Below are 18,685 nucleotides of genomic sequence, written 5' to 3'. Positions count from 1 at the left end.
TACTTACCCAAAAAAGTCACATTATTATAGGGGCATGTCTATATCATTACCAAGGTCATTCAAAGCTGAAGGAATCTTCTGGTGATTTTGGAAGTTTTATAGTGGTGGAAGATAGCTCTTAGGGAGAGTAAAAGAAAAAAAAAAGTTAAGAAGTAGGCAGGGTTAGCATCCTAAGAAAAATATTGTGATGCTTGCATTGTTTTTGGTGCTTACTATCTCATATTTGAGTATCTTTTTCTCTCAGGGGAACATCTCTCCAACCTCTTTCACTCCCAGCACTTGGTCTTTGAATGTTATTCAAAATCTTTCCCTAAAACTGTTGTGTATCCAGTTGTTCTATTCAATTCAAATCAACATTTATTGTGATTTTATTTTAATTTTTGAATTATTTATTTCACATTCAAATATGTATAATGAAGGTAGGCAAGACATAGAAAGGGACATCATGCATGTTTCCATTGGTATCCTCAAAATGTGAAGAGAATTCAAAGAAAACTTTCAGTATGTGGGGTGGATACATTGTAATGAATTTATGGACAATGGCATAGGGCAAGCAGATATGAATGATTTGCAATCTGTACTGGAAAGAAAACCCTCATCAGTGAAATGATGGATTCACTGGTACTGGAATAGATAAAACATTTCATAAAGGGAAAAAAAATAGGCACACAAGCTACTAAGCTATTTTGTGTATGTTTGTATGACTCTTCTACAATGTAACAAAGTAGAATTCATACACTTATATTGTGGTTTATGTATTCATAAATTAAGCAGCAAAATTCATTTGTTAAATGTATACACAGAGCAATGTTACAAATCCAGATTTCCACTTCAAAGACAGAAATATTTTAACTGATCTAGATTACTTGAATTTAAAATGAAAAAAAGAGACAAACATTATGCATGTTGAGTTCAATAGGATTTGAATAACAATTGTAAATAAAGCCAATTTATTTAAAACTCATTTTTGCATATTTTTACATAATCAATTCTTAAAGCTATTTTTGTTTTGCCAGTGTATTCAACTAGTTTCAAATCAGATATATTTGTATAAAATTTTTGTATGTGTAAATATACATATATCAATAGAGGAATTTGTTTGAGACATAAAAAGTTTAATTGATTTGCTCAGATTCACATAGTATAAGAAATTATTTGAACCCAGGTATTTCTTACTAGTTTCCACTTAGACTTGTACAGTTCTCTGTCTTTACAGATAGGCAGCTACTTGGCATGGTGGATAGAGTGGCTAATTTTGGAACTGGCAAGACATGAATTCTAATTTGGCCTCAAACATTCATTAGACATGAGACTGGGCAAGTCACTTAATGCTGCTGCTTGTGCTGGTGACTTCAATTTTTTAAAAGAAGATCAGGAAGTTGTGGCTTTGTGATGCTTACAGAGTTCTGCACACAATAACCTTTTGGAACTATTATCTTATAAGCCTAAAATCCTCACTCTTAAACTGGCTCCAGTGATAATTACCAAATTTACTATCAGGGGAGCATATAGCACTATCTAGATGTGAAATATGACAGTATGCCATTGGATATCTACAATAGAGTATGTGTGTGTATGTTTTGAGGTTTGTCATATTTTTTCTTAGTTCCTCTTTCAATTTCCTCTGACCTTTAGAAAAATTTCATAATAGAAAAAAATATAACCAGTGGTAGCCATCCTCTTATAAATTATATCTCCCCTATGTCATAGATTTTTCCAGGTTGAACTTAGCAGAAAAAAATTACATGATATCAGAGAAAAAATTAATATGTAATTGATGGATTTGATGTATGGAAACACTATAGGGGACAGTTTTGTACTGTATTATAGTTTGCACCTATTCTAGGAATTTAAAGAATGTTGATCAGTAATTTGATGCATGTCAAATTCACTTGAAATTATGTAATAAACAAAACAAAAGAGATATAACACACTCTCATATTTTAAATTTTGTAATAATACAACCAGCAAACACGTAATTTTTCACAAACTATTTTGCATACCCAATGAATCAGCTACTATAGTTAGTCAACAAAAAGTTAATAAAGACCAGCCTCCTATCTTCTAGGCACTATGTCAAGCCTTTGGGATACTAAGAGATAAAAGATGGTTTCGAAACACTTGCAAGGAGATTACAGTCTAAAGGGGAGTCATAGAAGAGTCATACAGAACATACTGATTTAGATTTATATAGTGCTTTGAAATTCACAAAACATTTTGTGTTTTGATCCCAGAGACAACCCTATGAGGTAGATGATGCTCACATATCATTCTTTCTATTTTACAGTTGGGGAAACTGAAACTCATGTAGTAATAGAGTCAGGGCATGGCTCAGTTCAACTTAGCTACACTTACTAGATCTCACTGACCCCCAGCAGCCTGGAATTTCTGTATTCAGACCCCACTGTCAAAATTTCAAACTGGCACATTGATACCTATAGGGGAAAAAGGTGCATTTCTGCACTGTTCTACCTCTACTGATATTTGCATATGTTACAATGTTCCTCCTCACCTTGTTAGACTTTCAGGTCCTTTATGGGTAAAGTTGAAATCTTACATTCTGTTACTCTGTAGTTTGCTCCTGAGGGAATATATGTAAATAAAGTAAAAACCTTTTTTGGCATATCCCCAAACCAAGAGCTTCAAGGGATTTATTAGAATCTCTGTTGACTATCATTCTAGAGAAGAGAGGATGCTGAATTTTTTTTCAGGCTTTTGCCTCAGTCCCATAGATATGATGTCATCTTGGTAGTGGTCAACACTTTGAGCAAAATGGATGATGTTCTCTTCTGTGCAAATGTTCCAAAATAGATACCTCTTACTTCTTCCTTAAATTACTTTTATAGTTTCCATGGTTTCTTCTATCTCTTTAAGATTAGAATATATAATTCATCCCCAAATTTTTTTTCACAACAATACAGATAAAAATTCATATATGCATAACATATCATATCATATCATATCATATCATATCATATCATATCATATCTTATCTTATCATATATCACCTATGTGTAGTCCAGCAGATTCTCACTAAAATAGAAAGTCAAGACAGTTGATTTTCTGGGTAGGAAGATAGCAACTGCTGTCAGTAATCCTAATGAGAACATTAGCTTCTCACTACTCTGAGCATGACTGTAGAAGTGGACAACAGAGGGGAAAGACTAGTCATCTAGGCTTGTATTTTGTACTGTTAAGATGGAGCAATGTGTTTTGTAAGGAAGGGGAATAAGAGTGATAAAGACCTTTCTGTGACTGTAATTCTGCTCTAGGGAGTCTGGTTAATGGGGCAGCTTTCTCTGGGAACCTGTGTTGTAGCCTTTTTGTACATGTTCCTTGGGAAAATATTGCCTACTGGGTTATGTTCTAAGTTGCTAAAAGTCTTAAACACATAATAGATCAAGGGACTGGGCAATGAAGTCTGTGTCACAAGGTCAGTGATGACTACATTCATAAAAATACCTTGTGAGCTTTTCCTTGTGCTTTAGGGAATGACTGTGTCAAAAATTGCTGGATCTTGGTAGACAGTGATCTCAACAGAGTACACTAAACTAGATAAACATCTAGTAGACAGTACACTGTATAAACAGTGTCTAAACACTATGTAAGGTATTGTATACTAGGAGCATTATAATGTGTTGCAAAGAGTGCTATTTGAAGTCAGAAGACATGGGTTCAAATTTTAGTTTTGATACTTATGCTTATGTAATTTTAGCCTAGATATTTCATTTTGGGGGGCTTGTTTACTCTTAAAATTATAAGATTGGAATAAATCAGGATTCTTTACTTTTTTTGTGGAGCTTTTGGCAGGCTTTGGAAGCCTAAGGATCTCTTCTCAGCATGATTTAAGTGTATAAAATTTTAAGTGTATAAATTAAAATACACAAAATTATAAAATAAATAGGATTTTATTGACATAATTACCATTTAAAAAATTACAAACTGCCTGAAATTTATCCATTAATCTAGGGATAGAAAGAATACATGAATACCATATTACCATATGGATTATTTCTAAAATCCCTTCCAGCCCTAAATCATATCTAAGGTCTAAGATTTCTCTGCTGCCATGGTGGAATTCTGACTAGTGAGCTCACTTTGATCATTGATATATATATATATATATATATATATATATATATATATATATATATATATATATATATATATATATATATATATATATATATATATATATATATATATATGTAATGCTCACGCCAACTTGTAACATAGAGTAGGGGCCACGGGAGCCTTGTCCCTAGGAGGATGATAGACATCACACCCTTGAAACATTCAATAACATTTATTAGCACTTATTGAGTCCCAACTAATTACATACAAGCAAGAGGTTTATATTGAATCCCAACTAATTACATAGAAGCAAGAGGTTTATGTTAACAGGACACCATAGACTCTTTTTTTTTTTTTTCTACCAAAGACTCTTAAGGTGATAAAGTCATACCAAGTACCTGATAAACTAGTCAGAATAGGAGTTTGAGAAACCAACATGGAAACTCATACATACACTGCATGCCGGCCCTAGAATAGGCCAAATGTTTCCCATGGATATTCCACTAAGTTACAGCCTTGAACCTTGGGGAATTATTATAAGAAGTGGGAAGGCTAGCTAATTACCTTTATTTGAATTGGGGTACATGTGAAGTATGATATCTTCATAAAAGTATGCTGCTTCAAATTCACTTTTGTAATATTATTTGTTTTCTACATTATTTTTAGTTAAATAACTTGGGACTGTGATTTTATTAATGTTGCTCTGGAACTTATTTTGCTAGCCCAAGTCAGAACCCTCTTTGGAACTTAAAATTTTAAATAGTTGCTTAGAGCATTGAGAATTAATTGCTTAGGGTCATAAGACAGTATGTATCTGGGTAAAACTTGAACCTAGGTCATCTTAGTTCAAAAACTCTATTACCTATTCTATATTTTCTGTAATACAAGCCATAGTTAATTAAAGCCCTATTCTATTCTTACTGACCTTATTTGAGCTTTATCTCCCTTATTCTCCATTCCCCCATCCCCTCTAGATTTTGAATCCATTATCCTTGTTTATAAAAGAAAATAGCCCCTTAACCAGATAAAGTATTTTAGTTATATAGTTTTAAAAGATATGAGTTGATCTTATCACTCTCCTCTTTAAATAAGAGAATGGTTTCGCCTTGCCTAAAGAATAAAATACAATCTTCTGAATTAGGCATTTAATAGTTATAACTGACAGTTCTTTTTTTTTTTATAGATATATTTATTAACATCCCCATGTGACTTCTTGTACCTCAAGGGGACAAGTTAGAGGAGAGGGGAAGCAGGGAGTGAATAGGGACATACACAGTGATCAAAGATTTCTACCATATTGATTTACTGAGATGGAGCTTCTCCCACCCAACTGAGTCCTAATTAAAACATTTCCTTAAGAAGGGTTCTGAGAGTACTAGGGACAGATAGATCTCTCTCTCTAAGAGCACAGAGTTTTATTACCTTGGATACTTTTTTTTCCCCAGTGAGGATTCTCCTTTTTTTTTTTAAATTAATTTTATAATTATAACATTTTTTGACAGTACATATGTATAGGTAATTTTTTACAATATTATCCCTTGTACTCCTTCTGTATAACTGACATTTCTATAGTGCTTGAAGAGTTACAAAATGGCTAATATATATTACCTCATTGGACCCTAAATTCAAGTATTAATTTTCCTATTTTACAGATGCAGAAAATGAATCTCTTAAAAGTAAAATGATTTACTCAAGATCACACTGGTCCCAAATGTCTGGGTCAAGATTCAAGTTCAGATTCAACTTTTTGAATCATAGACCTGCACTTAAATACTATGCCATTTGCTCCTCCATCAGTAAAATTATTAACCTGGCATTTAAGTATCTCCATAGACTCATTTCACTTACCTTTTTAGCCACAATTAAGGCCACTGCCTTTCACAATTAAATTTGATAATTCAATAAACATGTATTACAGTACCTACTAGGTACCAGGCAATGTGTTAAGTACTGGGAATACAAAATACAAAAAAAGGTGAGAGACAGTGCCAACTCTTAAGGAATTCACAGTTTAATAGAGGGGAGGGCACTCAAAGAAATCCATACAAACAAGCTATACAAGTTAAATAGGAAATTACTAATAGAGGAAAATCATTAATATTAAAAAGGATTATGGAAGACTTCTTGGGAGGAAGATTTAAAGGAAGGTACAAATTCGTTACAACAGAGAAAGTGAACTGTTATTTGGTGTTTCCTGAAATCAACCCTAAATGTCCCATCTCTGCACATTGACACAAATGGTTCTCTATTCCTGAAATGGACTCACTCCTCATTTCTGTATTCTAGCATCCTTGTTTTTTTCCTTTAAGGATCAACTTTCCTCAATTCTTCCCATATCTACTCCAGTTGTCGTGCTCTCAGTTTCCACAATTTTTTCTTGTGCTATAATTAATCTGTATACATAATGCACCCCACCCTCCTATTCCCAAAAGAATGTAAGTGGATTGTTTCATTTGAGTCTTTTATCCCCAGTACCTAGTGAAGTAGCTTATTAGTTACATAATGGGAAATTAATAAATTAATAAATACTGAATCAAATTTAAATGTGTAAGGAGTATGCAACCTGTTTTTGAAATGTATTAATATTTTCATTTTCATTACTGAGCAAGAATAGATTAACTCTGAAAAATGTTTTAAAGAGGAGAATGATAAGATCAGACTCATATTTTTTAAAACTGTTTAACTAAAATATTTTATCTGGTTAAGGGGCTATTTTATTTTATAAACAAATTTAGAATTGATAAAATTGTCATAAAGCAAACAATTAGACATTTTGAAGTATTCCTGAACCTATAAGATTAGAGCACATATTATTTTTTGATGCTTGAAAGAAATCTTTTATATGTTGAGAGATTCAATTTCAATATCAACCCATTCAACATTTTAAAAATACCAATGTGCCAGGCACCATGCTAAGTGCTTGTTTATGCCCAATGTCACAATGTTTTCCAGTTTCGTTAGTTCTGTTAAAAGGGATCTATAGTTAAAAACATTGCCCATGCTATTTGAGGTAATTGATTCTTTGTCTAAGGTGTAATTGACTAAATTAATGGGACCCTTAAATGGCACTGGAAGACTAATGTGTGTGTGTGTGTGTGTGTGTGTGTGTGTGTGTGTGTGTGTGTGCACATGTATATGTGTCTGTGTGTGTGTGCATGGTGAGGAAATGCATGCACTCATAGACACAAAACCTGGGATATTTACAAAGGTTTCTACGGTAACCTGTGGAGGTGTTAACAAAAGCAAATTTATTGCAGGCTTGGAAAGGTCTTAAATGACCTTTCAACTCTTCTAAAATAACAAAAAGAGAAGCAAGTGAAGGAATTCTTAGGTACAAAGTGTTAAACAATTGCCAGTGTTATTATAAAATCATTGTTATCATATCTACAAAGAGGAGACTTACTTAATTGGGCTACTTTCAAAGGTGATGCTACTGCATATTGTTAAAACAACACTTTACCAAAAATAATTCTACTAAAATAGTCTTCAGATATCTAACTAGTATCGATCTCCTTTGATCTTGGGGAAGATAGTATTCTTCAAAATTTGACATAGTTCTAGTGCAAGGGTAAGAGTTCACTTTATCCCAGTAGATCACAGAAGACCCATATTTCTCAATGAATCAATTATTGAGTCACATTATAAACTAGGGACGAACAATTCCTAGATATTCCTACTAACTTATTCAAAGACAAAAACTATATACTAAAACTTCTTAAATTATTTGGAAGGAGTGAAACATCTTAGATGACTCTACAGAGTCCTTGAAAGGGAGTGATTGTGGGAGTTGAGAGGGAAGAGACAGTATAATATCCCTCCCTATCCCACACTCTAGAAGAAAATCTTGTGGCCAAAAACTACAACTAGTATTTATTAAGCATCTACTATGTGTGAAACTTTGTGCTAAGTCCTGAGGGTACAAAGAAAGTTAAAAGAACCCTCATCCACCCAAATCAGCAACGAAAAAATTATTCCCCGCTCTCAAGGAGCTCATAACATAATGAGGCATAAACTATATACAAACATGTAACTATATACAAACAAGATATACACGGTTTCCCAAAGGTTTTAGTGCAGTTTTATGTTTTAATACTTTTAAAATTTAGCAGCTTAATACTGCATTAGTTGCTTTGGGTACACCTATCTTGTGTAAGAGATATTTTATAAGGTAATATCAGAAGAAAGCATTAAGATTAAAGAAGACTAGGAGGGGACCAAAGAACTTTTTTCAGAAGATAGAATTTCAGCTTTTTACTTGAAGGAAGCCAGGAAAGCCAATAAATGTAGAAGATGAGTGAGAGAATTTCAGGCTGAAAAGGAGGCCAATGCCATTGAATAACAGAACATGTGGGAAAAGGAGAAAGGTGCAAGAAGATTGGACAGGTGGTCCTATTATTTGATCCTAGACATGAAGGGCAGTGTGTGTGTGTGTGTGTGTGTGTGTGTGTGTGTGTGTGTGTGTGTGATGACTTTAATATTTTAATAGTTTCTATTTACCAGATATATGCATGGGTAATTTTACAACATTGACAATTGCCAAACCTTTGTTCTAATTTTTCTCCTCCTCCCCATCCCCCCAGATGGCAGGTTGACAAATACACGTTAAATATGTGTGATGACTTTAAAAATATCACTTTGATACACGAGTTGCCTTGGAATGGGAGAGAATTGAGGCAGGGAGACCAAGAGCAGCCTAAAGAGACATAAGAGTCCAGAAATAAGACAATGAGGGATTGCATTGTGGTGGTTTCAGAAAAAGAGAAAGGGCCATGTAAGAGACATATTACAACAAGACTTAACAACTGAGGAGTGAGAGAGTATAAGGACTTAAGGAAGACACCTACCTAGATTTCATTCCTAGGTAACTCTGCAGGGTGATAGTAGTACCCTCACAATAATACAGAAGTTAGAAGGAGGGGAGAATTTGGGAGGGAAGATAATGATTTCAGTTTTGGATGTATAGAATTTAAGATATTTATGGGATCCAGTTTGAGATGTCCAGTAAGCAAATAAGAACGAAATTCTGGATATTAGCAGGGATGTTAGGGCTGGATAATTAGATAAATAAAATATCAGAAATTTTGGACTTCTGAACAAGGTTATAGCATCATATGAGATTAGAATCAGAAATGATCTTAGGTTCTAAAAAATCACCCCTTGCCTCATCACCTTATTTCACCTTTTAGAATTTTTTGTTTATTTTATTTTTGGTTTAAAAAAGTGATGGTTGCAGTGAAACTGCAAATCTATTATGTACTCCTTTTAAATTTATAATAATGTTATTATGTGGATTTCTTACCTCCCAAAATGGGTGCCATTAGGCAGTGTGTCTATCTCTTTCTCTCTGTCTCTCTCTCATTCTCTATATATTTTTATTTATCACTTCTTTCTCTTGATGCAGTTTCCTTCATATGTTCTTTGTGATTAATTTCACAAACAAGTAAACTGAAGGCTGAGAAAAGTTTATTGACTTGTAAAGAGTCCATACAGCTTGTAACTGTTTGAGAAAGGATTCAAACTCAGATTGTCTAGACTTCAAGCCTGGCACTTTACCATATGCCACAGCAGTGACTGATGGGAGCAAAATTCAAAATAAACATTGAGGAAAGGTAGTTTTAAGACTAAAAGAACCCATCAGAAAATCATGTCTATGAAAAACTTCATGAGGATTCTATCAAGGTACAAAATGATTCCCAATAATTAGAAACTGTCCACTTTTCTCAGAACTCTGTATTGGAAGGTGTATCCCACACTTTATTAAAGGAATGTTTGTGTTTTACAATATTTATTTAATAAATGCTTCCAAGTCAAAGCTAATGAGCTCCATCTGATTAGTTAATGTAAATGATAGTTAATAAAAAGCAAACTGGTGAAGTTAGTGAGAAGTACCAGAAAAAACACTTCCTAGTCCTTTGGATTACCCTCTGAACTATTAGAGTGAGAAATAGTTCCTGGGGATCCAGCTCACCAGTTCTAGTAGAAGGTAAGAGAGTGAGTCCAGAAGCTGTACTACACTAACAAATTTACTATTAGTCTATTTGTGCTTTATAGACATTTTCAGTTATTAATTTTCTTTTTAATTTAATGAGAGTAAATTAAATGATGGATTATGTAATATTAATGGAAAATTGTCCTTTGTTCTTGTTGCTTATAGCTGTGGAAAGAATAAATTAGTAATGAGAACAAATTTAAACAAATTTAGTGATACTGAACCACTCATCTCAACATCAGCTAAATTATTTAGCAATTTTTGGACTTAAGTGAGTCTTCATTATGTTTTCAGTTCAGTTCAATTTAATATACATTTTAATAAACCTTTAATACACATTTAATATATATCCCTACTACATACACAGTAGTGTGCTAGTTGTCAGGGATACAAAAACAAAATATCCTCAAGGATAAACATTTAAATAAAATCATTCATTTTTCTGCCTGTAAATTGAACAGACAAAACATAAATACTTTGATTGGTTTCCTGTTTAAGACTGGAGAGGTTCTAGATAAATTCTAACTTCCTTTAGCAAGGTGATTTAGTAGATTAAGCACTGGACCTATGACTAGAAGCTCCAAGTTCAAATGTAGCCTCAGGCTCTTACTAGATGTATGCTTCTGGGCAAGTTAATATTCATCTGCCTCAGTTTCCTCATATATAAAATGAGGATAATAATTACAACTATCTCCCAAGGCTGTAGAAAGGACAAGTTGAAGTAATATTTGCAAAATGCTTTTCAAACCTTAAAATTCTTAGAAATACTAGCTATTTTTAATTGCTATTATTATTTTAGTTCTTTAGTTCTAGCTATCCAGGTTTAGGGATGGGTAGCATATTACTAGTGGTAGGATTTAGAAAAAAAAAAAAAGTTAACAGTGATGTTTGCTGCGGGGTGTGATGATATTCAGCTCAGTTATGTCCCTCATTCCAATATAGCTACTTATCAGTTACATAATCACACAAAATCACATTGGGAAGGCCACATGGTACTACCCATAATTGAATAAGAATCCATTTTTACCATATATTCATTATTGTCTTAAGACTTTTGCTTGAAAATTTCCAATCTAGGGAAATCTATTCCTCCCTGAGACAACTCAATCCCACATCTGGTTAGCTAATTCTTAGGAAATGCTTAACATCAGGGCTAAATCTGAACTTTTTGACTTCTGTGATATGGTTCCCCATATGAAACAGATGGAACAATTCCAATCCCTTTTTCCATCTGACAGCTCTTCAAATACTTGAATGTGATTTCAATATTAATATGTGACAAATAATATCAGGTTCCTTCCTCTCTCTTTGCCCTCCTACCCCAATTTATCCTTTTCAACTTGCTAATCATCTCTGTTTCTTTCAACTGATCCTGACATGGCAGGATATTTAGTCCAATCTGTACTAGTTTTCTTTCTTATGTGCTCTCCACTTTGTCAGTGGTCTACCTGAAAAATAGTGTCTACAGTTTAATATGATCCTCCACATATAGTCTGACAAAGGAAGAGGGCAAAGGAACTATTAACTCTTTAGCTTGGAACACTGTGCTTCCCTTAATGTGTACAAGACACATTGATGCTTGTGTGCCTTGCCAGTCTGTTAATTAATATTGGGCTTGTGTTACACTAAAACCATCAGATCTTTTTCAGGATAAACAAAAAACCCCTAACAAACAAAAAACCTTGCTGTATAGCCATATCTTATCTATTTTGTACTCGTGGCACTGCAACTTTGACAATTATCCTTGTAAAATTTCATCTTATAAGTTGTATGTATTTCATTGTTCTAATCTTTTTCTTATAGTCCTTTGGATTCTGTCACCCCCATCCTGCTTAGCTTTATATTATCTACAAATTTGGTAAGCATGCCATTTATGATTTTATTGAAGTCATTGTTGATGATATTAAAAAAAAAACAAAAAAAAACAGGCCAAGAATAGTTTCCCTGGGAAAAACTCCATTATGTTTCCCTTTCCAACAATGCTAATGTTCTCTCTTGGCACAAGATAAGATAATGAAAATAGGTCATTTTGAGGACGAGCTTCATAAGAAATAGAAAAAATTGTGTGGATTTCACCACTGATGAGTTCTGAACTCTTCCTGAAATCTATTCTAATGACATTTCTTCTCATCTTCTCTTTCTTCTTCTCATCTATTTGAGTTTTCATTTATATAGACTTCAATACCTGGAAGTGGAGGAGAATAACAACCACAATAAGCATTTATATAATACCTTAAGGTTTTCAGAGCACTTTATACATGTTAACTCATTTGACTTTCCAATTAGCTTATAAGGTATAGGCTACTATTAGCATATTAAAAATGAAAAATAGAATCTGAGAAATATTATGGGACTTGCCCAGGTCACATGTCCAGTAAGTATCTGAAGTGAAATTCGAACTCAACTTATCCAACAGGATTTAAACTCAGGTTATCTGACTTCAAGGAGTAGTTAGGTAGATAGCACACCTAAAGTCATAAAGATCAGAGTTCAAATTCAGCTTCAGACACTTACTAGATGTATGACTCAGGCTAGTCACTTAACCTTTAATTACTCAAGGTTCTCATCTATAAAATAGGACACATTGGAGAATGAAATGACAAACTACTAGAGTATCTTTGCCAAGAAAACTCAGAGTTGGACTGAATGACTGAACAACAATAACTACCTGACTTTAAGCCCTGTGGCTTTCTTAAGTCAAAATCACATTTTAGTTAAGACAAGGGCTCTTACCCTTAAGAAACTCTTTTCTTTTATAAAAAAAAAAGTCTTAATTTTCCTTTGTTAACAAACGTCTTGTGCCTACTAAAGCACAAAACACATTTATTTTTAAAAATATCTCTATTTTAGTATACCTCCTTTATTTTTCAGGTTCTTTACTTCATGGCAAGTTAAAGGTGCATTTTGTGTGTCTGTTGTCATAATATAAATGGATCTTGACATTCAAGGTGAGTCAATGCATCACACACATTTCCACCAGGTTTTTAGAAGTCATTCTATCATTTCTTTCTTTTCAGGGGATCAGCAGCCTCTTCAGTTCTTTGAAAGTGGTGCGCCTTTTACGCCTGGGCCGTGTTGCTAGGAAATTGGACCATTATCTGGAATACGGTGCTGCTGTATTGGTGCTGTTGGTATGTGTGTTTGGACTAGTTGCTCACTGGCTAGCCTGTATTTGGTACAGTATCGGAGATTATGAAGTCATCGATGAAGTCACGAATCGCATTCAAAATGATAGCTGGCTTTACCAGTTGGCGATGAGTATTGGGACGCCTTATCAGTACAATACTAGTACAGGGGCATGGGAAGGAGGACCCAGCAAGGATTCATTGTATGTATCCTCGCTCTACTTCACCATGACAAGCCTTACCACGATAGGATTTGGAAACATAGCTCCAACCACCGATGTGGAGAAGATGTTTTCAGTGGCCATGATGATGGTTGGCTGTAAGTAGTTTAATATTTCTTTGTTAAGACCATTAATCACAGTTCTTGAAATATTAAAATAAAATCACTCAGGCTTTTAAGGAAATTTTAAGACTTTGGTCTGTTGTTACCATCACTTTTTATCAGAAAAGTTGTTTTGGCTAGTTTTATATTATGCATAGATAACTTCTGTTTACACAAAAGTGCAAAAGCAAGTCAGGATGATTTGGATTCAAATTCCACATACTTTGTGGTCCTGAGCAAATCATATGACTTCTCAGTTTTCCCAGACAATTCTCTAAAACTACAAAATGTTGGACAGTTATTTATGGGCATCGACAGAGTGGATTTCCTTTGGATACTGTAGACCCATGAAATCACAGGTCTGATAAAATTCCAGCATACATAAACATAAAAATATGACATATATACTGAAAACTATTTAAAAAATATAATATAAAATAGATATATGGTAAATGTTTTCCTGTTCTATAATTTAATGTTAATATTGTTATCATTTACTGTGACTTGAATGAAGAAAGGCATACATGTTCATAAAATTCATAAGGGTACAATGCTGGAAAAGAGAATGAATACATTTCTTGACAGAATTAAGATTCAGAAATAAAGTAGGGTGAAGCTCACAAGATAAATTTAATAAGGATAAATGTAGTCCTGTAGCTGGATTCAAATAATAAAGTATAGGATTGAATGTGATGGGTAGGATATGTGTTGAAAGAAATTAAGTTTTATATATATATATATATGTATATATATATATATATATATATATAGGTTCTAAGCAGACAGCAAGTTCAGTATAGTAGGATATTTTAATGGAAGTAAATGAAAAAGTTCGTGCAATTCAAGAATGCAATAATAGAGGCATTCTGTGTAGTGATAGTGGTGTACAGACTCAACCTGGGATGTCATGTCTTATTTTGGGAAGTTATCAACGTTCCATTTTAGAATAGACAAGCTTGAAGCATTTCTAGAAGATGGTGGCTGGCAGAATAAAATGACTCTTGTACTATCATTTAAGCATTAGTTAGAAGAACCAGGGATATTTAGCCTGGAGAAGAAAATATTTGGGAAATAAGGGAAATGACAATTTTCAAATATTTTAAAACTTTTCATGTGGAAAGGCATTCAATTTATCTTGACCTGGAGGCTATAACTAATAGATGAAAGTTTCAGCTAAAAATAAGAAAGGAAATATTAAACTGTCCAAAAATGTTAGTTGCTTCCTGAGCTTCCTGTCATTGGAATTGTTTAAAACAATTGTGTCAAACAGTCTATAGGTCAAATGTTGTCCACAAAACTTACAAGTGTGGCCTGAATCATATATAATAGAATATAATTGAGAAATACGAATGAGTAAAATACAAAAAAATCAATAATATTAAAATTCAAAACTAAATAAATATGCAACCCCAGGGATTTTTAGGTTCAGATGAATGGCTCCTATTCCTATCTGAATTTGATACCACTGGTTTAAAGAAATGTAGTATAGAGAAAAAATGCTAAATTTGCAGTCCAAATTAATGTGGTTTTGCATCTAATCTCTAGCACTTACTAGTTATATGATATAATTTCACTAATTCTCTTTTTCCCCATCAGTAAAATGGGCAATAAGGTACTGTTACTACCCTCAAAATATTATTGTATTGTGGATATTAAAAAACAATACATCAACAAACATTTATTGAGCTTTTCCTTTGTTATCAGGCATTGTGCTAAGTTCTGGATATTCAAAAATAAAAGTGAAAGAAGTACCTGTATTCAAGAATATTATTGTCAAGTCAAAGAAATGTACATGTACATTTCTAGATATAGGCCAGAGAGATACAATGTGATTTTTAAAATTAAAGACACTTTTTAATTATAGCTTTTTATTTACAAGATATATGCATGGGTAATTTTTCAGTATTGATAATTGCAAAATCTTTTGTTCCAATTTTTTCTCTCCTTCCCCCCACCCTCTCACCCAGATGGCAGGTAAACCAATACATGTTAAATATGTTAAAGTATATATTAAATACAATATATGTATACAGTTATTTTCCTGTACAAGAAGAATTGGACTTTGAAATAATGTACAATTAACCTGTTAAGGAAATCAAAAATGCAAGTGGACAAAAACAGAGGGATTAGAAATGCCATGTAGTGGTTCACACTCAATTTCCAGAGTTCTTTTGCTGGGTGTAGCTGGTTCTATTCATTATTGAACAAATGGAACTGGTTTGGTTCATCTCATTGTTGAAGAGAGCCATGTCTATCAGAATTAATCATCATATAGTATTGTTGTTGAAGTGTGTAATGATCTCCTGGTGCTGCTCATTTCACTCAGCATCAGTTCATGTAAGTCTCTCCAGGCCTCTCTGAAATCATCCTGCTGCTCACAATGTGATTTTTTAAAAGAAGATCCCAATAGTTTTGTGGTGGGGGGAAGAAAGTCATCAAAAAGGGCCCTTGAGGTAAAAGGCCTTGACAGTAGCTAGACATTTTGTGAGCTAGAAATTTGAGGTAAAAGCCTTGACAGTAGTTAGTTTGTGAGCTAGAAATGAGGATGGAGTGTATTCTGGGAATGGAAGACAACAGAAATATGCTTACAAGTTGCAGTATTGTGTAGGAGGAGCAGAAAGAAGATCAGTTTGTCTGGATCACAGTGTATGTGTAAGGTTGCTATGTTCAAGGAGGCTGAAAAGGTGCTGTAGTTTTGGGCTAGGTCATGAAGGACATTAAATGCTGAACAGAGGAGTTATATTTGATTCCAAAGGTAATAGGAAGCCAGTGGAATTTATTAAATAGGGTACTATGTTCACATCGGGAAAATCAATTTGGCAGCAGTGCAAAGACTGCTTTGGAGAGGTAAAGACTTGGGGCCAGAAGATCAATTAGAAAGTTGTGGCAATAGTCCAGGTGACAGATGGTAAAGGCCAGAGCTAGGTCAGTGACTGTGTAAGTGGAGAGAAAGAGACAGATATAAGGAGTGCATATATTTCATAATTAGTAAGTACTTAATATACTGTTCTCTTCACTTATGGAGATGAACTATTGTTGATTTATGAGACTGAATAGTCATTTCTTCAGTGATGTTGCAGCTATCAGTTCTGGTTTGCAAAAAAACTTGTGAAACATATGCTTACATTTTCATATATCTCAATTGAAATATGATTAAACTTTTGTAAAACATCATAATAATTTGTGAGCAGTCATAATGATGATATCTTCATTGATATACTCAAATGTCTTTTTTCTACTACCTTCCTGATTATTTTTAAAGCTATCTAAAACTAGAAAAGCAAAAAGTTACTACTAAAAAAAATTTAAAGGTACAGGGTTCTTTGAAAGTTTGAAGAAGTCCTGTCATGTGGAAGAAGGTTTATCCTTGTTCTGCTTGTCTCTAAGGTACAAAATAGGAGAGCCAAAATCATTAACATTTTGAATCAATATTAAGGAAGAAAAACATCATTGATTTTTTAAATTAAAATTTTTTAAATAATAGTTTTTTTTATTTTCAAAATACATGCAAAGACAGCTTTCAATACTCATTCCTACAAAACCCTGTACTTCAAAATTTTCTCCCTCCCTTCTCCCTATGCTTCTCTCCAAGATAGCAAATAATCCAATATAGATTTAACTTGTGCAATTTTTCCAAATATATTTCCACATTTATCATACTGCATAAGAAAAATCAGATCAAAAAGGAAAAAAAAAATGAGAAAGAAAAAAAGCAAGGAAACAACAATTTAAAAAAGGTGCAAATACTATGTGGTGATCTACCTTCTCCTCCTAATCCTCTTTCTAGATGTAGACAGCTCTCTCCATCACAAGTTAATTGGATTTACTTTGAATCACCTCATTGTTGTAAAGAGCCAAGTCCCTGACAGTTGATCATCATATAATCTTGTTGTCATGTTCTCTTAATTCTATTCACTTCACTTAGCATCAATTCATTCAAATTCTTAAGGCCTTTCTGAAAGCATCCTGTTGATCATTTCTTATAGAACAATAATATACCATCACATTCATATCATTCAGCCATTCCACAACTGATGGGCATCCACTCAGTTTCCAGTTTCTTGCCACTACAAAAAGAACTGCTACATGTAGATCCTTTCCTCCTTTTTATGTCTGTTTATGATATAGAACCAATAGAGACACTGTTGGATCAAAGAGTATGCACAGTTTGACATTCCTTTGGACATAGTTTCAAATTGCTCTCCAGAATGGTTGGAGCAGTTCACAACTTCACCAACAATGTATTAGTGTCCCAGGGAAAAACAACTTTTTAAAAGAATAACTAGAGCTATACAAAAGTAGAATGTTTACTTCCTCAGTAGGTGTGCTTCTTATTATTTGGAGGTCATGGAATCATAGATTTATAACCTGAGAGGTCTCCCAGTCCAATCCCCTCATTTTAGAGATAAGAAAATTTGAGGCACAGAGCAGTTAAGCAATTTTTCTATGGATATATAGTTAATAAGGATGTGAAACAGAACTTAGGTCTTTCCAAATTTAGGTTTAGCATTTTATCTATTATGCTGTCTAGTTGCTTGTAAGAAAGATAAAATGCTATTTATCAGAGATATTTTTGAGGTGATTCCTGAATATATGTAGATTGGGCCAGAAGACATTTGAGTCTTGGATTTTGGAAAGTAAAGATTATCTAATCTTTATCAAAGAACTATCTTTTTATCAGTTAGTAACTACCAATAATGGTAAGTTAATTTTTTTTGACTATTGTACCTTCATCATGCATAAATTATATATGCATACATCATATATATCATTCATGGGGTGAACTTAGGTCACTTAGCTAAGATTTGATAGAATTGTATTATACTTGAACCTAGATTTCATTTCCAATCTAATGTTTTTCACTACAGACAATTTCCCCTAATCACTTGCTCATCAGTAGCATTAGTCAAATGGTTTTAATATAAAATTTTGAAAGTATAGTCTTGATTTCACATAAAGGAGGAAATTTCTGTGTGATCTTTTGGACATAAAACTAAAAATAATATTGAGTAACCAAATGTACTTATAATTGGCATTTATTTAAACAATGTTCTAATACATAAATATCCTTTGAGGAAGGCATTATTTTTTTGAAAATTAATTGCCTAGCAGTTGCAAAAAAAAAAAAAAACTTCTTTGTAGATTTATTTGGCAAATATATCTCTAGGAAATACT

At 33.3% G+C, this 18,685-nt stretch overlaps 1 protein-coding gene across 1 annotated transcript in view; it reads left to right on the top strand.

Moving 5' to 3' along the window:
- KCNH5 (potassium voltage-gated channel subfamily H member 5) overlaps window positions 1-18,685 on the top strand; it is a 472,518-nt gene that overhangs the window by 136,730 nt on the left and 317,103 nt on the right. Inside the window, exon 7 of the mRNA XM_074290315.1 lies at window positions 13,081-13,507. Within this exon, the coding sequence (XP_074146416.1) occupies window positions 13,081-13,507 (427 nt within the window). The remainder of the gene's footprint in view (window positions 1-13,080; window positions 13,508-18,685) is intronic.

The sequence above is a fragment of the Sminthopsis crassicaudata genome, chromosome 2 (genome assembly GCF_048593235.1).
Source record: "Sminthopsis crassicaudata isolate SCR6 chromosome 2, ASM4859323v1, whole genome shotgun sequence".
In the NCBI taxonomy this organism is placed as follows: domain Eukaryota; kingdom Metazoa; phylum Chordata; class Mammalia; order Dasyuromorphia; family Dasyuridae; genus Sminthopsis; species Sminthopsis crassicaudata.
The sequence above is the reverse complement of the archived record's forward strand: the minus strand, read 5'-3'. Positions and strand labels throughout refer to the sequence as shown.